We start from the raw sequence: 27,523 nt of genomic DNA, 5'->3' as shown, positions 1-27,523 counted from the left end.
TAAGCAGGACTTTAAATGCTCAGCAGAGCATTTTGTATTTGCACCTGAAATCAATAGAGAACAACTAACTTATTGAGTAGAAGGGCAAGAGACACGGTTAGACCCACGCCTTAAGAAAATCATTTTGATGGCTGAATGGAGGATGGACTGGAGGAGCAAGGACTTGAGACAAGGAAACTCACCAACAGGCTATTATAATAGTTCAAAAAATACTATGTAAAAAAAGTGAATTATTATTGGGCTATAAGAAGCAATGAATATGAGAAACTCAGAAACATATGGGAAGATTTGTTTGTATTAATGCATAGTGAAGGAAAGAGAACAAGGAAAAGTAAATGACTTAAGCCAAATTAAGCCAAAAGCTGTGTAATCCATCATAAGGGCCAATCACAGTCCCCAGAGAAGGGACAAGGAAATATATCTCACTGCTGTTAGGGACTATGGGTGTGACAAAAGGTAGGGACCATATGGCTGAAGAGTGATTAAGTGGGCCTCAACCACTATGTTGATTAGTTTTGCTTAATTTCACTCCAGTGTTTTCTTGGTTACACTAGAAGGCAGAAGGAACAGAGTAGAGAGAAATATCTAGAAATATCTGTGATGTTATAATAAAAGCTATCAATTAAAAGCAAATAAAAATCCTATTTACCTTTTGTTTTCTTCTTGATTCAGATGTAGCATAATGTAGCATAACTCCTGTGCCTGTCAGCCACAGTATGTAGACAGAGAGAGAGAAAGAGAGAGAGAGACACAGACAGAGACAGAGACAGAGATGAATGAATGGATAGAGAGACAGAGCTAAAGATTACAAACATACATATATATTTATGTTTATTTTCCCCAATTATATGTCAAAACAATTTTTTACATTTTAAAAAAATTTTGAATTCCAAATTCTAGTCTTCCCTCTCTTCCATCCCTTTCCTCCCTTCTCTCCTCCTGAGAGAGTAGACAATCAGATATAGGTTATACATGTGTAATCATATAAAACACTTCCATATTAGTCATTTTGTACAAGAAGACTTATATAAAAGAAAAAGAATGAAAGGAAGAAAGTGGAAAAATTCAGGCTGTATTCAAACAATATCAATTCTTTCTCTGGAGGCCCAAAGAATATGCTTCATCAATAGTCTTTTGGGATTGTCTTGGATTATTGTATTTCTAAGAAGAGATAAGTCATTTCCTGTCAGCTATAGTTAAGGAAAAATTGGGGGTCACAAATGAAATGAAAAAAAAAGGAAAAGGGTATATAAGAGGAGAACTCTCTGGAGTTAACGGAATTTCCTTGATTTCTATAATAACAAAAAAGAGATTAACTTCTCCATCCACCCTGGAAATACAAAGTGGACAAGATGTTTATATCACCCTGATACCACTTAGACCTAGACCTTGGTTTTGCTTATATAAAGTAGATGTCAAATATTTAGCCAGTAAATCAAATGTATTCTACAACATTTCCAAGTATGGTGAGAATCAGATTAAAATGCAATTTAACAAAATAAATAAAAATGTAATTGAACATATGTATTGTTAATAAATGGTTTTCCAATTCAACATGTGGTCCTCAGGGATTCTAATGTGTTTAGTGGCTCCATTTCTATCTGAGCTTGAACCAATTATATAGGGAACTTTGGGGTCTGAAAAACTTGCTGTCAAAGCAATAATTTCTGTGTAAGTTATGCTAGAGAATTGTCTGCTTCAGTGAAAAGTGGCACAGTAGATAGAGAGCTGGACCTGGAATCAGGAAAATTCATCTTTCTATGTGACCATAGGCAGGTGATTTAATCCTGTTTGTCTCAGTTTCCTTATATATAAAAGGAGCAGGACAAGGAAATGGCAAACCAACCATTATTTTTGTCAAGCAAACTTACAAAGAGTTGGACAATTCTGAAACAAAAAAAAATTGCAACATATTGAGAGGTTGTGACTTGTCTATGATTATATAACCTGTTGCGCAGGGTGTGCACCCAGGCCTTCATGAGTCCAGTGCAACTTTTTCACTTTAAACATAGTATTTAATACATGTCTGATGACTTTCATTATGTTGCTGTCTTAGGTTTTTCTCTATTAGAGCATATTGGTATCCCCCAATCCCTGAGACTATCCTGGGGCAGGAAGCATAAATATATCATTGATAATTGTTTAATTTCGTATGTAAAGAAATGAGGTAATGGTTTTATTGCAGAGATTATTAAACATAGAGTTATAGCTTCAGTTCCTAGAAGGAACTTTAGAGATCATCAATTCACACATTTTACAGATAACAAAACTGAAAACCACAGGATGAAGTGCTGTTGCCAAGATCACTTGGGTATAACTTCCAAGGAGCAGAGAGGGAATTCCGACTCCATTGCACTAGCTTCTCTTTTCACTGCACAAGATCACGTCGTTGGTATGAGAAGCAACCGGTTTCCTTCATCTTCCTAAGGAAAGGGAAGTAGATACCACCATGGTGGATTCTCAGAGATCCTTGCAGGACTTTGTCCCAAGTCTTGACAGGTCCCTTGCAAGGCTCCCTTCTGAACACCATTCCCTAGACTCAGAGTAGGTAGGACCATAGTCAAGCACAATGAGTTACGTGCCTGGTAACTTTGGTGGTGGCAGGAGATCTGGGGCTCTGTTCATTTTTAAAGAATTCCAGAGATGAGATAATGCTACATCATTAAAATAATTATGAATATGAAAAAATATAAACCAATATGGGAGAATATATGAACTGATGTAAAGCAAAGTAAGCAGATTCAAGAAAATTAAACACAGTAACTCTAAAAATGAAAGTAGAAACAACTATAGCAACAAATGTTGGCATGAAATACTGTTTAATGATAATAACCAACCTCAGCATCAAAGAATAAGAATGAAGATGTACTTCCCTCCCTTCTTTGCGGAGGTCAAGATTTTGGTCATGGAACATTGTATATACTGTTGGCTTTTGTTGCTATATTGGTTAATTTGTCTGAAATATGTTCCCCCCCCTTTCTTTTTTATTCTTTGTTCTAAGTATATCAGTGACTCCCCTGACCCTTGGCCTCTACTGCCTGAAGGCCAATAGGTTATATTTCCCAAGGAAGGAGGCTTTGGGGTGCCTAGTCTCTTTCAGTAGCTCAAGACACCAAATATTTTCCCTCAATTTTAGGGGTTCCCTCCACCCCTGTCCCATTTAAGCATTTAACAAAGTAGCAGTTACAAAAGAATATTTATTTCAAAGTTATAGCAAGAATGTAACAATACCCTTCCCTAATAACTGGGGGACATAATGCCTCCCTTCTTCTCTCACCTCAGTCTCTGGACAGGGAGATTAGATTTATGTCTGAACTCAATTCCTGTATAGCTCGGTCCTCAAGCTCCAAAGGCAAGCCCTTTGCCCTGCTTCTTTGTTAGGCTGGCAGCAGTTTCCCTGTCCAAGGTCTCAGCCACTTGTGCTTGAGATAAATCAAACAAAACAAACCCCACACCTGATTCTCATGGCTCCGGAGCCTAAAAGGAAAAGGGGAGAGAAGCCTTCCCCACATGCCCCTCTGGGCAGGCATCATGCTGTGAGGAACAGCACTTGCCCCTTCTAGATACTGCCCCACTGCACTCTTCTGGTTTGGGAGACGTGTCCTGGTCCAATTAAAAGCCCAGTGAGAAGAGGCTGCTCCCACATGTATGGTCAGCGACACGGGCAGTCTTCTCCCAGACGTGGGTCTCTGCCATCTCCTGAACTTGCCGCCATCCTGGATGATCTCAACATTAGTAAAACCCAGTTAACTGAGAAAGCGATACCTTTCTGACTAGAAGAGAGGAAATAATGGGAATAAAAGAGATGGAAAAATAAAATATTTTGTTTTAAGAATCACAGAATTGTGGTGTGGAAAGGGCCTCCGTCTAGTCATCTCACCATCCAGTCAAAGCCAGGCCAGAGCCCGAATCTCTTCAATAAGAACTTCAACAAGCAGCCAGTCAGGGTGTGCTTAAACTCCTCCTGTGACTGGGAGTTCACCACCTCCTAAGCACTTGTCCTATTTTCAGGGAATTCTGTCCAGATCAGATATAAATGTTTAAAACTCTTCACACTCTGGTCCCTCCTTCTCACACAATCCTTCCCTCCTCACAAAGTGTGATCGAGCCATATTGCACAATTAGCCTTTTGCACATAGGATCCACATATGGGCTTTTGCACCAGTCTTCCAATGCATTTTCTCCTCTTGGAGATGGTAAGTTTCTGTTCAATAGCTATCTTCTATTTAGAGTCTTTTCCCATCTGCTCTCCTCCCCCATTAGCGGCTAATAGGATCTTTTCCCAAACTACCTCCCATTAGTTTTCTATTTAGTGTGTGTGTGAGTGTGTGTGTGTGTGTGTGTGTGTGTGTCCCATTGTCTCCCCATTAGACTGTAGGAGACATTGAGAGATTTGTCTCATTTTTAACCATTGTATACCAGCACTTAGCATTGCTTAACATTTAATAAATGTTTTTTAACTGATTAGAAAAGTATTATAATGAGCTGAAATCTGTTTCCTTATTATTTCTAGTTGGAAAGGGGGAATGTTGGTTCCCTGTCTTCTCTCTTCTGATACTTTCACCACCCTCCTCAAACCCTGGACTATGCCTGCTGATTGGTTCCCTAGTCTCATTCCCCACTCAGCTATCAAATTCATCTTTCTAAAGCACAGATCTGACCATATTACTTGCCTATTTCACAAACGCCAGTAGCTCCCTATGGCCCACAGAATTAAATATAAAATCCTCTGCTTGGCCCTCAAAGCCCTTCAACAACTTGGGAGCTTCTACTTTTCCACTCTTCTTATTCCTTGAGCCCTCCTATGTAACCAGTGACACGGAAACTCTCTACTCTTGGTCTCTTTCTTGGTCTCTCTGTTTCCTCTCTCTCTCTCTCTCTCTTTCTCTCTCTCTCTCTCTCTCTCTCTCTCTCTCTCTCTCTCTCTCTGTCTTTGTTTCTGTATCTTTCTCTTTCTCTCTCTGTCTCTCCTGTACTTCTTGGTTTTCCTGGCTTCTTTCAAGTCCTGACTAAAATCTCATTTTCTGTAGGAAGCCTTTCCTCATCCCCCTTAATGTTGATGCCTCCAATATATTACCTCCAACTTATCTTCTCTCTGTGTATGTGTGTCTTGTATGTATTCTTATTTTGTATTATTTTGTTTGTACATAGGTGTTTCCATGCACTCTTCATTCCTTCCTTCCTCCCTCACATTAGACTGCAAACTTCTTGAGGATAGGGGCTATCTTTTATTTTTCTTTGTATTGCCAGAACTTAGTATACTGCTTGACACACAGTAAGTACATTTAAAATGCTAATTAGCTAATCACTAATGCCTGATAAACTTTTTCTTGCTCTTTCCTCCCAAGATGCTTAGCATTTGAAAGGAGAAAAAAAAAGGAACAAAGGACTAATATTGCTGTGGACACATGAACTTTGTCCTTGGGATACTGAACATGAGGATAGTGGACTGAATGACCTCTGAATCTGTGGTCCTTTCAGCTCTATGTTCTAGGTCCTATGAAATTCCATGAGCAAAGTCAAACTTCTTAGAGAACAAGAAATTCATCATCTTTGAAGTCTGTTCTTACCTTGCATATCCAGCAGTCAGCACAGGATAATATGATTCTTAGGTCCTTAATAAACATTTTGTGGAATTGAAATAAAGAAAGTCCTCTTCCAGGAGTCCCTGAACATGGATGCCAAGAAAGTTACATCATTGTATTCACTAACTCTTGAGTGAAATTTAGCATTTTCTTAAATTATTTAAAATATTATTCTGAGACAGGGTCCACACACTTCATCAGACTACCAAAAAATTTAAAAACTCCTGTTCTTTAAAAACTTCCTGTTTCATTTGTTATATCACTGAGAGATTTCTGTCCCAACAATGAGTTACTGTTGTGCACTTGGTCAATGGGACTTTGACTGCTTCAGAGAATTAAGGCCCATAATATTCACCTCAACCACAGAATTTTAAATTGCTATTATTGATAAAGTAGGGAACTACTTTACTTATTTTTCAGATAAACTTAAAATGGTGTCCTTTACCTAGATAATATCCTTCACATATTCTCTTTCACTTGGTCACCTCTCCTCTCTCCTCCCTTTATTGAAATTACAGTGGATATTCCTTTTTTAAAAATTGTGCCCTTTAAAACTAGACAGTGAAAATGCTTGCTGTCTACTCCATTTCCTTCTCTTTCTCTTCTCCCTCCCCTTTTCCCTGTTGGCAGTTCTCCTTTCACTATCCTACTGAACTCCTCTACTTCCTCCTGTTGCTTACTTCTCTCCTTCCAGACAGGTCTTTGATCAGGAAATTTTCCAGCAGTCAGCACCAAGAGCTACCATCTTGGATGCTATAGCTAAAAAGTCTGGTAAGAGGCTCCTCCTCAGAAGATAAAAAGCAAAAGGGAAGGGATGAGGAGAGGAAGAAGGCAAGCTAGTAAGGAAGGAGAACTAGAGAATGAAATAGAAGGGCAGAGAATGAAATAGAAGGAGAGAGAGAGAAAAAAAAATGAAAGGGGAAGGACAGAGAAGGGAGCAGAATGTAATTTGAATATTGCACCAAATAACCCCAATTAATCAAAAGTACTTCCTGAAAAGTGAGAGAAAAAAACCAAAACACTTTTTTTTCATCTTTTCCATGAAAAGACTGTAATAATGTTTAAGCATGAGTTTTGGAGGAGTGAAGCAAGTCAAACAGCAGAGAACCCTGCAGACAAATGTTGCCTACTTCTTCATTTTCCCCAAAGCTGTCCCTGGCGGGGGTGGGAGCTGTCGGGCTCCTAAACAACAAGAAAGATGAGGTCATGCTTCTGCTGACCTTCCAAACAAGATCTCCAGAAGACTCCTTCCCCTTCTGCCTCAGTCAAAATTAGCTGAAGCCAGGCTCCCTGACCCAGCTTCCAAGGATAGTGTTGAAGCAAGGTTCTGAGCCTCTTGCCATAAGAGGAGTGGAAGAGTGAGAGAGATCATCTTCTGGGAGCTTTGCCCCACCTCCATGAGGCAGTGGCCCCAGCTCTGAAAATGTGCGATTTTTGTTTGGCCATAAAACTGTCTACCCAGCTGGAATTGGGTCACCCAACAGAACTACAGGATGCTAGAACCGTCAAGGGACTTGGAGCTCCTCTAACCCTGCCCCCTCATTTCACAGATGAAGAAACAAACTCCAAGTGCTTGGTGAATTGCTCAATAACAAGTTAATGGCAGAGCTGGGATGTGGGCCCTGTTTGGGCCTTTTCTTCCAGGCCAGGTTTATTTTGGTGTGAGTAATTCAGCAGTGCATGCAGACAGGTGGGGCCTTAGAAGCAAGCTCAGATGCAAACTGGCCTCATTTCAGCTCCCCCTGGATCTCTTACTGGTTTCAAGGAACCAAATAACAGTGTATTCAGCAGCCTGGCCTTGTGGGAAAAGCTCGGTACATGCTTCTGGTCTTGTTTGGTCTACTTAACAGCTAACAAACCTTGGACATGACTCTTTATCTCTGATCTTTGGTTTCCTCTGCTCTATAAAATCTGAACTATAATATTTGTACTGACTATCTCTCATTGGGAGGTTTACTATAAGTTAATGTATGTTCATTTGCATCTATATTAATATAAACAATATTTTAATATTTGTAAAATTAATATTTAAAACATTTAATAGCCCATAAAGCACTGTGTGTATGTGTACTTATAGATTCATATGTATGTAGAGAGAGACAGAGGAAATATATAAATACACATATACACATATTTGTGTCTAATAGTAACCGTCTCTAAGGTAGGGAGGGGAAAAAAGGAAGAAAAAAATTTACATAATTATCATGTTTAAAGGGAGTAGTAAGCTGTACATAATAGATTTCCACTTTCATGAGCAATCATCTTTTTAAAGTTATGCTTTGTTATAGAAAAGTTTATTTTATTCCATAAATTAAAAATAAGATAAATAAAAACTTAAAAAAATAAGTTAATATTAATCTATATGGCCAATCAAAGCTCATTTTATTATTGGGACAAATTTTAAACAACCTGTCTTTAAAATCAAAATTATAGTTTAATTCCATTTATCCAATTCACTCAATTATACATAATTTATAAAGACTATAAAGATATAGCTTCAAAGTTCATTTCTTAGATTGAAAGTTCCTTGAGGGCAGGGACATGTGTTACTTCATATCCTCCGAAGATGTCTAGCACAGTGTTTTGCATATATACAAGGTGCTCAATAAATATTAATTTGGATTATATGTCTCCAACCCTGTTCAGATGGAAATATGAGCTGATCACCTGTATATATTGGATCTTCTACCTTGTGATTGCTAAGTGTATTTTCTGGTGTCTTCTAAATTTATTTTCATGATTTGCTGATTGATCATCAAAGATGGCTGCAATGGATGATAGTCTCCTATGATGCTCGTTCATGTTTTAACATAGTCCATTCCATGCTTAACTGGAGATTTGAAAACTCAGACTTTCATTTTCATCAATCAGGACATATAACAGTAAAAATAAGAAAGACAAATGAAGGCAAAAAATAAAAAGCAGAAGTGCAACCTTCGGCATCAGGTTTCATTCTCTGGGGAAATATAGGCTGCTTCTACAGGTGCTCAGCAGAGGAGTTGGTTTAGGGAGGCTGGCTGACTCTTTCTCAAAGTGAATTAATTGAAATTTTGCTTTCTGTCTCTCTCTTTCTATGCCCAATCTTGCAATGGGGTTCTGACCAGCAAGTTCTTTCTTACCTTTTATTTCTTTAAAAAAAGAATGTGCATTGATAGATATGGTTTTTATGTCACCTTTATTTCTCAATACATCCTATCCTCCTGTCTTACCAGAGAGTCATATTACATAACAAAGAATCAAAATGAAAGAGGGGAGGGAAGAGAAGCTGTTCAGAAAAATTATGCAATACAACAACCAAATGTGGTAGGTATAGTTAATACCTTTTTTCAACAATTTAATCCAATGAGCATTTAGGTACCTTTAAAGTGTCCAGCAATCTCTCCATTCTGGATGTTACCTCAGAAGTCTCTTCCCTAGAGGAACTTATTAACTACTTCTCTTTAGCATTTTATGTATTTCAAACCCAGTTTCAGGACTTTGTATTCCCTCAAAACCACATGAAAGCAATCTTTTCTTTTTTCTTTAATTGGAGGAGAGCAGGACAGAAAGCAAGACTGTTCAAAAATGGTTAGCTTAGCAATTTTAAGTTGTCGGTCCTTTCTATTGCTCATAACCTAGGTAGCCAACAGCGATCCACCCTCAGAAACGCCACTGTGCTCCTGAACTTCTGGTTGAACAAGAAATGAGGCAGTTTGGATATGACTAAGCAAGGCTGCCTCTAGCTTCCAAATTTCCTTGAAGAGAATTAGAAACTCTTAGACAAGCTTTCCACGCCTCTTCTTCTCTGTTATTCAATACAATTTCTCTTCCCCCCATCCTTTAATTCCAGAAACAGGTTCTAAGGGAAGAAAATGAATATATATTAAACACACACACACACACACACACACACACACACACACACACATTCATCACCAAAAAAAGGAGAGCCCTCTATCTCAATAGTAAGTGTAAGATGTTCTTAGTCAAAGCTATGCAAAGCAGATGTGGAAGGGAAAAAAAAAATTTCAAGAGATTTCCTCAACTGTAAAATGAGGGGGCTACCTGAGGGCCTTCTTGATCTTAATCTATGGTTCTATGTCTCAAGGCAACATATCCCCAAATGGAAAAGGGGCTGTAGTTCCCCTTTCTTCTCCCCCAAATTTTTTTAAGCTAAATCATCCTCCCATCTCTGCAAAAAAGTTGGGAATAGGGATCTCAATGACTTTTTCACTCCTTCAGGAGGAATAAAATTAAGTGTGATTTTCAACTGTTCTTCCCTATAATTGCATTCCCTTCTACACCCAGGCCTGCTTCAGAACTAGGAGGCACTGGCTTAACCCTACTCAGATATGAGGTTCCCCATTTCAGTTTCCAGGCAAACAGGGTAGCATCCCCCAATCCCTCCCTCTCGCTTTGCAGTCCAGCTCTCAGTGGGGCACAGGTGGTAGAAACTAAAATCAAATGTAGGCAGAAGTGGGCCCTTGTCTTGGCCCAAGTGCTTGTAGATTAGAAAAGTGCCATCCATTCAATTCTGGTGAACAGGTGCCCATCCTGGCATAAATGAATGCCCTTTCAAATGAAAATCCCTTTCCTTGGGGGAACTCAAGATTTCCTTTGGGGGCATATAGTGGAATTTTGTCTTTGAAACATTCTGTATTCTCATCTTCCCCCCCCCCCTTTTGATAATGATTTTTCTTGTGCAGCATGATAAATGTGGAAGTATGTTTAGAAGAATTGCACCTGTTTAACCTATATTGTATTATTTGTTGTCTGGGGAAGGGGGGAGAGAAAAATTTTGAAAACTATTTTTAGATGTATTTTGAAAATAAAAAGGTATTATTTTTAAAAAAAATTTAAAGAGACATACAGCTAGCAATTGGTAGTTCAATTTACTTCTATCCAGATACAAGAGGAAAAACAAAATCACATCTCCGCCTGCATAATCTTATTTCATTGCCTACAAGCCAGCAGGAAAACCCCTAATTTGTCATAAAACAGATGGGGGGCAATTCAGTTCAAATGCTTCTCCTGGACTTTGGCTCAATTAGCTACTTATGTTAACTGTTCCCATCGCCACTATTTATTTATTTGTTTGTTTGATATTATTTTAGAAAATTTAATTTGGCTTAGGGAAGATCAGAGTAATGTCGTCTGCATATAAAAGGATATTGGTTTATATAGACATACTTTAAAAAAAATCCAGCAGTGCCACTAACTCAGGGCCATTAAGTTAGGGCTACTAAGTTAGCAATAACTCAGCGAGCTCGGTCCCCGTTTGATTTTTCTGAGTCTTGGATTGATTAGTCACTGAAAAGTGAGGGAGTCGGGGTCCGCTCCCGCCCCACCTTTCTGTCAGCCCTCCAGAGCGACCCTCCGCCGCCTCCTGCATCCCCCTCCTCAGTGTCGGCGGCCGGAAGTGATGGGCAGCGGGGAGACCTCCCCAGCTCTGGTTACAAATCTCAGAGTGTGAGAGAGGGCGGAGGGCGGCCGGGGGGCCGCGGGGTGGGGGTGGGGGGTGGGATTTGCATGTCCAATCAGTTTCAGAACTGAAGTTTACACAATGCCAAGAGAGTGGGCAAGGCCGATGAGGTCACATGACGGTGTAGCAACATGAAACTTGCCTGTGCGCTCCGGCGAGTCTGACTTCTCCCGGGGTAGGAGGGGAGCGCTGCGGCCGGACCCGGAGTCACTTTGCCCGGCGAGACCGCCCGGGCGCACCCCTACCTGGACGCTCTACGGCACACTTCCTAGTGCTGCCCAGACAGAGAGGTTGCACCGGAGGGGTTTTGCTCCAGCTGGTCATTAGGAAACGAAACAGGGAAATGGAGAGGCTTAATAGGATAGCTGTGCCAGCCGGGCAGAAGTTGAGGTGAGTTTTCGATCGTCGAGTTCTTCACTTTTGAATACTAAATTCTTGTCATCTAAAGACGATGACAACTCCCATAGGGAAAAGATCGTTTTTAATCTCTCTACTTATTTGTTGCTGTTTCCCTTTCCCCTTTTGCTCTTTCTGTCTTTTCTTTCTCTTTCTTCCGTCTTTTTTTCCTTTACCTATTTTTTCTTTGCCAGTTTTTTCTTCTTTACCTATCTTAAAAAAACAAACACCATGTTGTTTTCTTCCTACCCATCTTTTTTTCATGTCGTTCTCTTTCTTTTGCCATCCTACATATCTATTATTTTCTTCCTACCTATCTTTTAAAAATATATATCTATGTTATTTTCTTCCTCTCCCCCCCTTTCTATCTACCTTTCTTCTATCTATCTTTCTTCCCAACTCTCTTCTTCTCTATCGATAATGGTTTCTTTTCATATTTGTTCAAGTGGATCTGCTAAGTGGCTTTCGGTCCACAGCCACTTTAAGAGCAAAGATAGACAATACAAAGTAAAAACTAAAGAGACTTAGATATTTTTCAAATGCTACTTTTCACACTCTCATCCCAAGAAATTCTCAAAGAAGCTTTGGCTCATTGATTTTATTTTTATAATGATTCTAGTTCTGTGGCTAGATTGTGTTCTTTGGTGGATGGGTTCAGCTATGTATACATTTGACACATGGGTTGGGATGGTAGAGGCTGCTAGCTGAATGGATTTGGCAACATGAAAATCTGGAATCAAGTTCTAATTATGAAATTTACCAAGCTTGTGATCCTGTGCAAGTCATCTATCCTCCATGTAAATTCTAGATGGGTTACCATCTTTTCATTACAGGCTCTTTCAATATTCATGTATTTTAATTTTAGGATAAAATGCAGTTTTCCCTCCATTACACCAGTTTAACTAAAATCAGGGAGCCAAAATCTTGTTGTAGTGTTTGGTTTTTTAAAAAAATCTAAATGTAATCAAATAAATTTGATCAAAAGAGGTCTCGTAAAAGAAAATGTTTATAAACTGTAGAAAAGACAATTCCAAGCTTTGGTTTTAAAGGCTTTTATAGAAGAATGTTCTAACATCAACAAGATTCACTAATTATTGCTTACAGTTCAGAGAGAGAGAGGCATTTTAAGGAGGGGTGTGTTCTATCAAATTTCACATGTGATTTTATGATGAAATTACATATTAGGAATCTTCCTCTCCTCATCTTAGGGATGCTCTGGTCTATACAACATAATCATTGCTAAAGATCATGGCAATTCAATAAAACTAGACTACTCTACAGACCTTAGGACTATGGAGGGCCTTTATGTCTCTTAATACTAATTCAGGAATGACAGTAATTCAGTTTGATAGTAATTACTGAAAACCTATTATAAGCTAACAGAATGCTACAATGAAGGTAGAAGGAAGGAAAAGAGGTTAAAAAGTAGAGGGTCTGTAGATCCTGTTCTCTCAAGGAATTTAACATCTCATAAAAGGGACAAGCCATACATGAATTGATCAGACAGGAGTAGATTAAATGCAAATGTGAGTGTTACAGACCACAAATCCTGTCATACTTCAATGTTTGGAATGGACTAAGAAATTTTGAGAAGACTTCCTGAAGGTGGCGATTGTGCTGAATATTAAGGGACAAGTAGGATTAAGATAGAAAAGAGGAAGAAGAGAGAATTCTGGGAACTAGAAAGAAAAAATGGACAGAGGCATGGACATGAAGTGTTGACAGGAAAATAAGACCCTTTGATCTTTCCAGAGAATTCTAGGTAGGGAATAGTAGGAGGCAAGGTTGAAGTCTCAAAAGACGATAAAGAACCTGGACTAATTTACCTTTAGGTCAGTCCTTTCCAGACTGTATGGGCTGCAAAACACTAATTAATAGGGAAGCTATTAATTATCAAATACCCCCTCCCCATGTGTGAACACTAAGTACTGTTACATCATTTTGGATATTCTTAATCAGTGGGTGCTCACAGTAATATCATGTGGATCCATGGAAATGTTTTGATGCACAACTGGGTTGTGGTTCACAACTGCTGTGTACAATAGAGTATCCTTGAAGGTTGTTGAGCAGTGGAAAGAAGATTAATCTGGAAGCATGTGAGTTATAGCCATCAATTAGTGGTTTTTTTTCCAGCGATTCAGATAAGAGACTAAGTAAAAGGCATTAAATCTCTACCATTTTTTGCTCTACCTTCCCCTTCAAATACAAGGTCCAGTCTGATTACAGAGTGGAGAAAGGAAGATATGTTATTACAGATAACATAGTATAGTAAATGAAAATTCTATTGTGAATAATACATAAAATGGATTTGGCCTGAAATTTTCACTTAGGAGACCACTTTAGATATTGTAGGTCTTTATAGTAAGACTACAAATGGCACTCACCAAAGAAATAAAACTGGGAGGGGAAATCATCATAATAACATACCTTTTATTAAACAGATACATATTGTATATGATAAAAATATAGCCACTTGTCATCAAATAAACATGCTACTTAATGTGCTTTACTTATTTTCATGTTATTTGCAACTGATTTTTACATTTTTTGCTGAATTAAGAACCAATTAAGTTGAGAATTCAGTTGAAGTTAAGGTATGGGACGGGTCTACCTAAGTATTTCCATGTATTATATATTTCATTATATTTATCATATCTGTTCCTTTCCACATAACTTGTCAAGCAAGAAAATGGTGCAGATTAAATATTGAGCCAATTAAATGATATTTCTACTTTTGGAGGTCATTGGGAACAACTTTAAAGAGTTGGTTTTCAATGTCATTGTGAATAAGGGAAAACTGGTGGCCTTTTCATTTTATAAATAAGAAAATTAAACCATGGAGACAATAAAAGGTTTGCTCAATTTACATAGGTTCTAGGTGATCAGTAATTCAGGGTAAATAATGCAAGAATTCTGGGCTAGCACTGGCACTTAATTTTGTTATATCAGTTTTTGAAACACCAAATATAATTTACAGATTGCTCTGGGTTTCAAGTGAAGTAGGTAATGGAGATGGGGGAAGGACAGGGAATTGCAACTTTAAACATATTACATTTCAGTTATAATAAAGTGATTACTCTAAATGAAAATGAAGTCAATAGCTTTAAAAAGCATTTCTCTATGAGGGATTCTTTTCACTTTTAATATTTGTTTCTAGTTAACAAATAACTTACTTTTTTGCTTAGAAATGTGAAATTTCTCCATTAAAAACTACCCTGCTAATTCAACGATCTAAAACAATTCCAAAAGACTCATGATGGAAAATGCTATCTACATCCAGAGAAAGAACTATGGAGTCTGAATGCCGATGAAAGCATAGTGTTTTCACTTTTTTGGTTGTTTTTTTCTTTCTTGTGGTTTTTCCCTTTTATGATTTTTCTTCTACAACATGACTAATGTGGAAATATGTTTAAAATTATTTTACATGTATAACATATATCAGATTGCTTGCTGTCTTGGGGAGGGAGGAGGGAAAGAGGGAGGGAGAAAAAAATTGGAACTCAAAATCTTATAAAAATAGGAAACTATCTTTACATATAATTGAAAAAAATTGGGGGTGTGTGTGGATGAGGTACTACTTTGCCAGCACATGATGGTAAAAAAAAAAATTAAAAGGCATTAGCAAAATGCTTTTCTAGTTTTTTTAGAAGCTAGAAGATCTTATAGATGTTAATAATAGTGAATAGTGATGGATGCCATCTTATGGGTATATTTAGCAGAGCTAAAAAGATGGGGAAGACACAGGAGAAAAGGCACAGAGGAATTAGGACTCCTATAAGGCTCCAGTATGGATGACAGAAATTTGAGCTGAAAAGAGCTTTGGAGCTTTTCTGGGCAGCTTTTGTACCAGGAGGGAAACTTCCCCATGGAAAAAATCTGGGGCCATGCCATCATCTCCAGGAATACATGGAGACAGGTGAACAGGCAGATCCACTTTGTTTCACCCCTCAAGGACATATTTATCCATGAACACAAAACAAAGGTATTTATACATACTACAAAAAGTCAGTATACAGGCACAGAGAAGGCATGATTGGTGAGCCAATAAACAGGTATTTCCCTTCCAGGTTAATTCAATATATCCAAAAAAAACCCTTAGAACTAGTATTCAGTGTGATTTATAATTAATAATTTTATGGTATGATGAACTATGCATTAGAGCAGATATGTTTAGTTAAAAATTCAAATGGTCTGTACATTCAAGGTTCAGCTGGATTTTTCTTGATCCTATTACTTCACAAAAATATAACGAAGTCTAATATAAGTATTGAAAGTTACTTGAAGGAAATATACATAGATAAAGAAAAATCCATGGAAAAGAATATTTATATTTTCAAAAAACTTTTGACAAGGGTCTACATCAAAGTGACTTAAAAAGAAAAGAAAGCTGAATTACTATATAGGATGAGGGAAATATTTCTTCCTGGTAAGGAAATAGTGTAGATCAGAAACAGATTAGGAATCAGTAAGCACTGGTTTCACCGAAAAAATATAACTCATGAAATCCAATCACCTCAGAGCCAATAGTATGATCTAACTTCTTCCACTTTGGCAAAAGTGAGCCAGAAGAGAGAGTTTAATGGCCTCTAACTCTGCAGATAAGCCCTCTTAAGTAATGAAAGTGATTGTGCCAGCAAAGGACAAACTTCAGGAAGCTCCTACCAGAAAGGGGCCAGACCAGAAAAAGGCCCGGGGAGCCTCCCCTTGAGCAAGATCACAAGTTTAGAGTGAAAATCTTTAAGCCAGGAACCAATGTAGATTGTTGCCTAAAGAGGAGTAATCAATTCAGACAGCACTCCAGACTCCTTAAAAGGAAGTAATCTTCTTATAAAATAATTTTTATTATTAAACCTTTTATTTAAAAACTGAATATTGACCATCAGTACAGCCCATTAAACTTGCTTGGTAATTATTGACATTTAAAATTTCAACCAAAAGTATGACTTTTTATTCACTTCCTCAAAATGTTCCCATCATAATTCTTTGTTCATTTTCAGTCCCCTTTTCTCTTTTTACAGACATAGTTTATGTGCCCTCCATTTTTGTGGTTAATAATAGTTAATAGTTTTTTTTTTTTAATACTGAGTATGTTCTAAGCACTGTGCTAAATGCTAAAAATACAAATACAAGCAGAAAGAAAGATAGTCCCTGCTCTCTAGAAGCTTACAATCTAATAGTGGAGGATTATATATATATATATATATATATATAAAACAAAAAACAAAACAAAAATGAGTCAGGGAGGGGAATCTCACAAGGGAGCAGAGAAGAGAAAGTGAGGCACAATCTGGAGAGGAATGACAACACAGAGGACCTGGATGCTCTCCTTAAAAGGCAGTTCTGTGGGGAGGCATCCAATCAGAGAAAGAGACCATTGGACTGGTAGGCACTGCCAATGTGTAAATTCCAGGATTGGAGTTAGCTTGTTTTCAAGTTGAAGATGTTTCTGGGGCATGGTAGAGAAAGTCTAGAATGCAGTTTAGAGAGGCATGAATTATTTTATTAGTTAAGACTTTTTCCTCTTTGCCTACTTTCATAAAAGTCTTTGGAGATTCTTTGTATTCTTCATACTCATCAGTTTTCACAGCATGGTGATAGTTCAGTGAAATAACATATTCACTTTTTTTTAAGGTCAGAACCATGAGTGTACTGGTATAGGGAACTCCCAGTGAGAAACTCCTGTCAATGTCTATTGGGTCCTTCTATGAAGTTTATAGTCTTTAGAGAATTATTTGAGGCTTAGAAAAATTAAATGACTTGTCTAGAATCACATAGCTAGTATGTGAGAGAAGCAGATTTAGTCCAAATCTTCCTGTCTCTGAAGCCTTCTTTCAATCTATAATCTTATTGCCCATTCATATTTCTTTAAGAAAGTGTCATATCAAGATCATAAGAAGGAGAAGGCACTGGTCACTTCCCCAAGTGTGGATCCATCCCAGTGTCAGAAGCAGGAAGACTTCCGTGTCATCAAATGTATGTCCTATTTATGGAGTTTCCTGCAGGCCTTCATCATAACCTTATGATCATTATATTCTTAGCTCCAGCCACTGTCTTGGGTTTGCCCTTTCTTCCCTACTAGCACATTCTGAAAGGGCCTTTCCTAAAGAATCCTTACAAATGAGTCTGCCAAGGAATCAGAGTACTTGGTCCAGGAATCCCAGGAGATACAGATAACAACAGTTTGAGCTAGTGTTTTTTTTCCAGTGATTCAGATAAGAGACTAAGTAAAAGGCATTAAATCTCTACCATTTTTTGCTCTACCTTCCCCTTCAAATACAAGGTCCAGTCTGATTACAGAGTGGAGAAAGGAAGATATGTTATTACAGATAACATAGCATAGTAAATGATAATTCTATTGTGAATAATACATAAAATGGATTTGGCCTGAAATTTTCACTTAGGAGACCACTTTAGATATTGTAGGTCTTTATAGTAAGAGTACAAATGGCACTCACCAAAGAAATAAAACTGGGAGGGGAAATCATCATAATAACATACCTTTTATTGTTAAACTGTTAAAAGTCCTTCAGTTGCTGGGCTCAGATCAGAAACGGGCAAATGTACCTGACTCACACAAAAGTCGTTGCTAGGATGGAAGACCTGGGGACCTTGCTTACTAGGTCACTAGTGGAAAATTTTCTGCTTTTAGTGTCTTCTGTGGTCATTTTGGCAATGCGTCCTATGGAAAAGTAGCAAGGAGTGAAAGTGTCCATTGTTACACACATGGAGTCCCTGGGTGTCTTTATGCAGTAGGAGTAGTCTTCCCTCTGACCCAGGCTCCCTCTCTCCCTGCACTAGGTTCCTTCTTTTTAAAGACCAGCATGTTAGCTGTCAGATTGTGTAGTAGCCTCAGCAACGGTTTGCTTGCTTTCTCCTGCCAATCTCTTCTCCAGAAGTCCTAGTGCCACTTTGATTGAAGAAGGTCCTTACACTTTACAAGCAATAGTCATCCATCCCTAGAGGAATTCAGAGAGCAGGATAAATTGTGCTGCTGCTGCTCCTACTGCAAAAGTTATGTTTTTAACCTGGTTAAGATTAATATCACAAGCAGCTTTAAAAGGGAAAAGTTATGGAGATAGATATCATGCAACTTGAAGGATATGTAGAAAAAGGGAGTGCAGAATACTATTTCCAGGCAACAGACTGTGTTTGTGTTGTATATAGTTCCTCCTCCTCCTCCTCTTCTGTTTCCTTTTCCTTCTTCTCTTTTTCCTTCTTCTTTTCTTCTTCCTCCTATTCTTCTCTCTCTCTCTCTCTCTCTCTCTCTCTCTCTCTCTCTCTCTCTCTCTCTCTCTCTTTTAGCAATAGCAGACAGTTCCCTTTCCTTCCTATCTACCTTATGGAACTTCTACCACTGGTCCTGACAATGGTGTAGGAACTACTCCAAATTATTAGAGTTGAAGAGAATGACTTGATTTCTCATATCCTAGGGATATATCTGATGGTAGCAGATAATGACATAAAGGCAGGGCACAGAGACTAAGAAAGCCAAAGTTGGGGGGGACATATGGTAGTCTGAGAGTTCCTGGCTGCAGGAGTCAAGGCAAACAAGGGTCACTAAAATTATCAAGCATGACTCAACAAGCCTGGATCCAAAGGGCAGAATAAGAGGGAGTTCACAAACTGACAACATTATCAGAGATCAGGGAGGAGCATACTGCTTCTAGAGGTCAAAATAGAATGAAGTCAGGAATCTAGGAGAGACTGCCATAAAATCCTTATAAGGCATGTTCTAGACCAGCCTCGAGTCCCATTTGTGTTTTATTTTGGATAAATATAATTTATTTTTCTTATGTAAATATATAAGAAACTCATGACTGGGCTAGAATCATTCCTTAGAATCAAGATAACTCTATTGGTTGTTTACATTGATTTTCTTTTTTTTTTAAGTTTTTATTTGTATTTCTTATATATTCTTAATATTTAAAAAATATTTTATTTTCAGTTCATAGAACAAACAAGCATTTCCATAACAGTCAAATAAAAAAGTGCACACAAAATTGCAATCTACCACATACAACTTGCTATTCCCTCTAATTTATTGATTTATATTGATTATAGTGACATTGATTTATGTTGATTTTCTTGCTACTTCTCTAGATTTCTTCATCTTGAATATTAAATTCCCAGTTACCCATTTTTGCTCTAACATTTCCATCATATGGATACTTTTTGGCAAAGGAAATAGAGACCAAATGAGTATTAAACAATTCTTTTCTTACTCTTGTCAGTTAATTTCTTTGCATACAATTCAGACAATGGATTCTATGTTTTCTTTTGTTTTTCACTTTTGGTCCCTCAATAGCTAAAAACAGAATAAACAAACAAACAACAACAACAAACCTTATGACTGACCGAGCCACCTTCAATTCAGGAGCTTCAGAACCCCTGTAACTATTTTTACATTCATCTTTTTGTTTCTTATTCTTGCTTCCATTCCCTTTACATTTCATTTAAAAAATCTTTTGGTCAGTGAGTTCCCTGTGCATCCACATTAGTTTCATCAGGCACTTGTTTTTCCTCCCCACTGGTATTGTTTTCCTCTCTGTCTCCAGAATTTCATTCCTGAAATTGACCTCCCCTGAAACATGTTATCCTAAGGGATCTACTTATCCACCTACTTTGAAATCTGTATTAAACAATTTCTAGGGGTCATATTAACTGACTTATTTTTCCTTTTCTATCACAAACCTTATACAGCTACCTTATTATCACTATCTTACGCAGCTTCTACCACTGATTCTGGCAATGGTGTAGCAACCATTCCAAATCATTACACTTGAGAAGAATGATTTGATGTGGTCATTAATTTCAAAGATTCTCATCATTTCAACCCTTGTGAATCAAATTCAGAATAGAATTTCCCCTTGTTTATTTCACCACTTTTTGAAGAATGGAATTAATAAGGCAAATTAAAAATTATTAATTGCTTTACTTTTGGCAGAGAATTCCAGGAAATGTCTAGATAGTTGAAATCTTGCATCATAACTTCTCCTATGGCAGATTGTTCATCTATTTCCTTTTTTCTGTCTCAGGGATATATAGTATACATAAATAACAAAGTCAGTTCTCTTTCTCCCTCTGTTTACTTTAAACCAAATGTTCTCCATGATCTTTTCCCACTTCCTTTTCTTAATTTCTTTGATATATTCTGATTTATTTGAATAATGTATTCAAATCCAGAAGTATATTCTAATTATAGGTTTCATCTCTCCAAATCTTAGTGTTATCTATGAGGTCAACTTTGCCTCTTTGCGTTGGAATTTCTCATTCCTTGTTCTATTTCCCTTCTTGTTTCTTAGATATTTGTAAACTGTATGACCATGGGTAGGTCACTTAATCTCTAAGTCTCAATTTCGTCATCTATAAAATGAAGATAAAAATAACATCTGCTACACAGGGTTACTATAAGGATCAAATAAAATCAACTATATTCAACACCTTGCAAAACTTAATGCGATATAAATAACTACTTGTTATTATTATTGTTATTTATTATTGCCTAAATTTTATGCTTCTGTGAATAGATATTTGAACTGATGTATTTTGCCTCGGTTCCTTTTCTTTCTTTTATTTTGACTCGTATAAATTTATGTGTGGTACATGTTCTTCCTTCAAGCTTCCTTCAAACTATTTGGAATGATATTAAATTTGGTGCAAATACATTGATAATTTTCTCTCTGCCATCATTTTTAATTTAAGCTTCTGATGAAATTTATAAGATAGCTGACATTTTTCATTTTTATGATGAAAAGGAGATTAGTATAGGGACGTGTTTTTCCCCAACTAATTCTTCAAGATTCTCTAAGTGTACAAAAGACATATCCGTCAATGACAAAATTCTGGTTTGAGGAAGATATGCCTCATAATAGAAAGCTATAACTGAGTATAATATGATGTTTGGAGAAAGTGGATAAAAAACAAAGGGTGGAGAAAACATATCATGTGCTTTTCATTAATTCTTTTTAACGTACTACCCTTCACATATATCAAGGCAATGTTGAATTACCTTCCATAGCAAGGTATGTACTTTGAATTTTTTCCCCATTTAAAAAAGGTAAAGTTTATGTATTCTTTTATCTGGATCCCCTCTAGAACAATGGCATTCCTTTTTGATACTGCTGGTTGGGATGCAAACTGATTTTTTAGTGATCTATTCCAAGTCTGTTGCCTAGGATAGGTTAAAAGATCAAAACAGCTTAGATAAAAGTCTCTTCACTTAGGTGTTGAAGGACCCCGACAGGGTCTGTGGATCAGTTTCATAGTCTGTGAACCTGGATGGGAATAAAAAATTACATCTTTATTTCAACATAACTGGATCCTATGTACTTTAATATTTTTAAAAATATCATTCTGAAAAAGGTTCCATTGGTCTCATTAGATGGTCAAAACCGATTAACAACCCCAGGTTTAAACTTCCAGCTAAGTCAAAATACTAGAAACTAGTTCACGTAATTATCTCCTGTGCAAAAAAAAGAGAAAAAGTGCTGAGCAATCCTACCTTGCATAGGGAGAAGAAAACCCTGGCTCTATTATTATCTCGCCATCCTTTCCTTAATCAAGAGAGCCCTGAAGCCTCCAGTGATGTATGTTCTTGAAATGTCAGGCCTTTTCTCTCACAGTCTATGTGGGCCACAGTGACCACAGTCCTGTGGGAGAAAATTACTCATCCTGTAGAGCCATATGAGTAGAGAAGGACTTGGAGGAAGAGTGGGAGGAAATAAGGAAACTGCCTTTACCTTCTCATCTTGGTTCTTGTAACATTCTAATTGGTGAGTTCAAAATTCTATTTAATGCTGCTCTCTTCTCACACACACACACACACACACACACACACACATTTTTCAAAAGACAAATCTTGTCAGTTGATTATCTTTGAGGACTGTATCCCAAGATTTAATCAGCATCCTAAGCTATTTTGGCATTTTCAAGTTCAAACTTGCATTTTGTGCAGACTTAGAGATCATTTGGTCTCATACCGCTCTATATTTTTCAGAAACCATATCCACAGTAGTTTGTGTAATCGGAGAGGATGGTAATTATAAGACTAGCTCAGTAGCCAGTCTTATGAGTAGAGACTGAGTAGACAACCACTGGCCCCAAACTATTTTTGCTTTGGGGTTGTTATAGTACCTGTAATTCTACCATCAGAAAACCCTTTGTTTCTCTCCGACAGTTCTGAATTAAAATTTACATTGGGGAGCAAAGGAACAGAATGTGAAGCTGCATGATATATTCGTGGAAATTAATTTCTCAGTAATCCCAGCCCAACAGCTAGCTCAGAAGAGGCAGTGATGTGGCTACTTTGGTAACCCTGCTCCTACAATAGTTCAATTCTATACATGCTCAATAACAATCATAGCTCACATTCATGTAGCACTTAGTAGTTGTGTGTTTCATACAGAACCATGGCAACTTAAGAGATTTTCTAATTCATATTTAGGCATTTATGAGGTAAATATGCGTATTTCAGGTTTTCTATCTGGGTCTTAAACTTTTAGATGGTAAATTCTGGGAGTTCAGGCACATATTTTATCTAAACATTTCCTGCACAGTAGATGTTTAATAAGTATTTGTTAAATGAAAGAAGTAACCCATAAATCAGTTGTTCCTGTTACACTATTAGTTCTCTAACTACTTTATTATCTTAATAATGATGTTTTGTATGTTGATGGGGTTAGCAAGCTACAACACACAAGTAATGTGCTCTGACTTTCCTCATTCATGAGCAATGTGGGAAGATCATTTGCAAGTTTTCCAGACATCTTTAAGCTTCAATAATCTGAATGATCGTAAATTTGTGAGTCTGCATAATCGAGTCCCAACTTTCCTCCAACCCCTTTCTCCCCCCACCAACTGTCTTCTACCTACTTATCCTGGGTAAGTCATGTCTAGGATTTTGCTGAAATTCTCCATAGAGGATTAAAACAACACAGTAAACACCTCCCTCCTACTCTTTTTGGATTTAAAGTATAGCTCTGTACCACTTAAATTATCCATTTGTTGTCTCATTCTTGTTATAAGACCGGCTTGCCTCCCTTTCCAGCTATACATAATCTCAATGATGTCTTTCACTTGTTGACTGGGCAGGCAAGTAGTCATTAGTGACATGTTGCAGTGTTCCCCTGAAATAATTCAAGAAACTTTTCTTGCCTGTCTCTAAAAACAAGCCACTGTTCTAGGGTTTATGGTAGATAACAAGAAAATGGTCTTGTCCTTCAGGAGCTTCTGGTTTTAGTTGAAAGGATTTGGCTTTATTTGAAGAACTCCATCTAGTAAGGGCCAGGCTAACCATTACATCTCAAGGGAAACCATTACTCTGTTGGATAGTTCTAATTGTCAGGAAGTCTTTTCTCTTAAGTCTAAATTTGCATTTTTGCAACTTCCTTTCCTACTTCTACCTCAGGGGACAGATAGAAAATGCCTAATCTATTTTATATCTCAGAACTTTTCAAATACTTAAAAACAGCCATTATAAACTCTTCTCTTCTCCAGGTTAATCATCTCCAGTTTTAAATGATTTCCTTATGGCATGAATGCTGGTTCTTCCAGGTACCTAGACTTGAATGGTGATTTATTTGGCTTGTCTTTTTCCTTTAGTCTTTCCCCTTCTGTCTCCAAATCCATGTTACTTATGTGTGAGTGTAAACATACCATGTCATATCTCTGGGTCTATTTGTTTATTTTTTATATGAAGATAGGATTATTGGACTCCAATCATGCTTTCCATCTCCAAATCTCCTGGTCCTTTCTCTTGAAATTTGGTGCTTTCTCTCAAAATTGTCAGTTCCTTTTCATTCCAACTACTCCCACTCTCCTACAGATATTTACTTGTGCTCTTAACTATTTAAGTGGCTAATTCCTAAGAACTTGCTCTGAATCTTCTCTCTTTATTCATATTTCTGTCATATTAAGTTTCCTAAAATATATTATATTTGTCATATTACCTTGCTTAAAAGCCCTCAGTGGTGCTGCCTTGCCTATAGAATAAAGTCTATACCCTTTAGAATGGTATTCAAAATATTCTGTTTTTTCTCCTCTTATTCTTGTATACAAATGGTCCACTCCAGCTAAACTGGTTCATTCATTGCTCTTTAAGATATTTTGCATTCTCTGCTTCAGTGCTGTGGTTTGTGACGTTGTCCTGTTCTCCTTTTAAGCTATTTGTAATTTTTTTGTGTGTGGTGGGAGGGGTAGAGAAGGAAGGGGGAATGGTGTAGAGGGGGCAAGAGAGGCAATTGGGATTAAGTGACTTGCCCAGGATCATATAGCAAGTAAATGTCTGAGGCCATATTTGAACTGACTCCTGACTCCAAGGCCAATGCACCATCCACAATCTATCTGAACTTTAATTATCTTTCAAGAGACCAACTCAAGTAATTCCTAGCTCACAAAGCTCATACTGGTATCATTTTCTAAAGTTGGCTAAATTTTCCTCTGCATGGAATCTTCTCTGATCACATCAGTTCAGCAGTCTCTCCATCCTCAGAACTAATGGTGATTGTTTTTACTCCTCATTTTTATATTACTCATGTTGTGCTTCGAGGCATCTTTCCCCCTCGGGATCTTTGACTGTTCATAGACTATTCATAGATTGTTCATAGACTGCACATTCCTTGATACTATAAGATAAGGGGCCCATCTTATTCTTCTCATTTTTCCTGCTCATCCCATCACACAAAGCAAACAGTGTAGTACAAAGTGGCTAAATAAAGAGTAATTGGGTAAAAAAAAAATATTCAAAACCAATGATAAGAGAGACTTGAAATGTCTTAAAATTAGGAATCCAACAAAAGAATCAATGTAATCTCTAAATTGTCATTGTAAATGATGCTTATTAATGACAAATTTTTTAAAATTTTATTTCATCTTTACATAACTAGTATTTGTTTTTGTTTGTTTGTTTTTGCAAAGCAGTTGGGGTTAAGTGACTTGCCCAGGGTCACACAGCTAAGTAAGTGTTAAGTGTCTGAGGTCCCATTTGAACTCGGGTCCTCCTGACTCTAGGCCAGTGCTCTATCCAGTGCTGTCCCTTATAATTTGTAGAAGAAGGTAACAGAAGAGATGTAGAGTTTCTAGGACACAAAAAATGTGCACAAAGGTATGGATCAGGTGGATATTGGGTGTAGATAGTGTGTGAAAACGCAAAGAGCAGTAGTAGAATAGAAATCTTAGCAGGTTCTTTTTTTTGGATAATCTAGAGAGGAAGCTTGGAAGAGTGGATCAAAGGGCAGCCTCAGAGGCAGGAAGGTCTGAATGCAAGTGCTGTCTCTGACACATACTAGTCCTGTGAGAATTGGGAAATTAACTTCAGCATCCCAGGCAACAAAGAATGAGTTACCAAAAAATTGTTTATCTACGTTGATGAGAATTTCCATACCCAAAGGTCCTTATACTAATGGACTCCCCACTCTGAACCATCTCTCTCTCCCTCTTTACCTCCACACCCATTCCCCACTCTTATTTGCAAAACAATAATAACCAAAGAAATTCGAAAGCCAAATGTGGAGAGAGGGGCTTGAGACCAGATGGGAGACAGTGTCTGAGATTCTGTGGCTTTAGAAGCTCCAGGAAGGAAGCCTCTTGGGCACAGTCCTCAGGAGTGAACAGAACTGTCTCGGAGTGTGCAATCATGATCACAACACAGTTAGCTTAGCATGTTGGTGGAGGAGGGGAAACCAAAGGCATCCAGCTCCTAGCTGGCAACTCTGGCAAGAGTAAAGTATAGAGGAAGAAAAAAATGGAAAGGTATTGAGTTTTAAAACAAACAAACAAAAAGGTCAATTTATAAAAAAGCCTGTGGATCATATGACCTTACAGGAATTCCATTGTCATTTAAATCAAATATCTGCAGGGTTGGGAAGGATTTCAGGTTACATAGTCGATATCCAAGCAAGAATCATGTCTACAAGATATTGAACAAGACACCACCTAGGCTTTCATTAAACACCTCCATTGAGGGACCATCTCCTACCTTACAAGGTACTGATCCTATTTTTGGACAGCTTTACATATTGGAAGTTAGGCAGCTAGGTGGCTTAGTGAATAGTGTGCCAGGCCTGGAGTCAGGAAGACTCATCCTCCTGCGTACAAATATGGTCTCAGACGCTTATTGGCTGTGTGACCCTGGGGAAGTCATTTTAATCCTTTTTGCCTCAGTTTCCTCATTTATAAAATGTGCTAGAGAAGGAAATGGCAAACCACTCGGGTATCTTTGCCAAGTAAACCCCCAAATAGGATCATAAAAAGTCAGACATGACTGAAAGTGACTGAACAACAATGAGTAGAATACTTTTTGGAACTTCTACCCATGAATCCTACTTCTGACCTATGGGGTCAAGCAAAACAACCTTTAATCCTTCCTCCAGATGAAATATGTGACAGAAAGAAATAATTCTCAACTGGAATAATTAGGTCGTGAGTAATGGAAAGGAAAATTAGTTGCCTAAGGTCCCACAATCCACAGGTAGCAGAACTAGGATTAGGATGTGGGTCCTGAGACTCCAAAACTCAGTTCTTTTCACTCTTCCAACTTTTAATCTACTACAAAAGGCATGAGGAAGTACTCCACAAGAGTACCAGTTTTGTTAAATGATTTACACTTGAGAATGTCAAAGCTGGAAGGAGCTGTCTAACCTTAACATTTTACAGAACAGTAAACTGAGACCTGAAGAGGGAATTGAGTTTTCCAATATCCCATAGCTTGACTTCTAACTTTCAAACTTAATACTCTTTGCACCTGTTTATAGAGGTGCAAATAGGCTTTAGAGGAAGCCTATTTTTTTTCAGACTTTAAATCTGTGCTTGCTTCATTTGCTCTGCCTTTACAGATCAGAATGAATGAGAGAAATTCCTATTATAGAAGAAAAGGCAATTTCCCCCTAGTTGGTATTAGAAATATTATCACTTATGGCTGTATTTCACAGTATTTTGGAATTCCTGTAACTGGAAAACTTACCAATCTACATAGTTTCTTTTTTAGAACACTGAAATGATGAGCCAAACTTGCTTTTTAAGCAAGTATATATCGTTAAAATAAGGAGGGCTGCATGGCCTCCCAATGGCTGGTTGATGGGCAGGT

The 27,523-nt window shown here is 37.6% G+C and overlaps 1 protein-coding gene across 3 annotated transcripts in view; it reads left to right on the top strand.

Annotated features, from left to right (window-relative positions):
• BLNK (B cell linker) overlaps positions 1-27,523 on the top strand; it is a 129,824-nt gene that overhangs the window by 20,742 nt on the left and 81,559 nt on the right. The window contains exon 1 of one of the 3 annotated variants that reach the window (XM_031956171.1): positions 11,101-11,436. The exons of 1 other annotated variant lie outside the window; for it this stretch is intronic. In XM_031956171.1, coding sequence (XP_031812031.1) covers positions 11,390-11,436 — 47 coding nt within the window. In that variant the 5' untranslated portion in view covers positions 11,101-11,389. Of the gene's footprint in view, positions 1-11,100; positions 11,437-27,523 lie in introns of those variants that run through there. One more of the 3 variants, XM_012540518.3, reaches the window with a different exon arrangement.

The sequence above is a fragment of the Sarcophilus harrisii genome, chromosome 2, assembly GCF_902635505.1.
Source record: "Sarcophilus harrisii chromosome 2, mSarHar1.11, whole genome shotgun sequence".
In the NCBI taxonomy this organism is placed as follows: domain Eukaryota; kingdom Metazoa; phylum Chordata; class Mammalia; order Dasyuromorphia; family Dasyuridae; genus Sarcophilus; species Sarcophilus harrisii.
The sequence above is the reverse complement of the archived record's forward strand: the minus strand, read 5'-3'. Positions and strand labels throughout refer to the sequence as shown.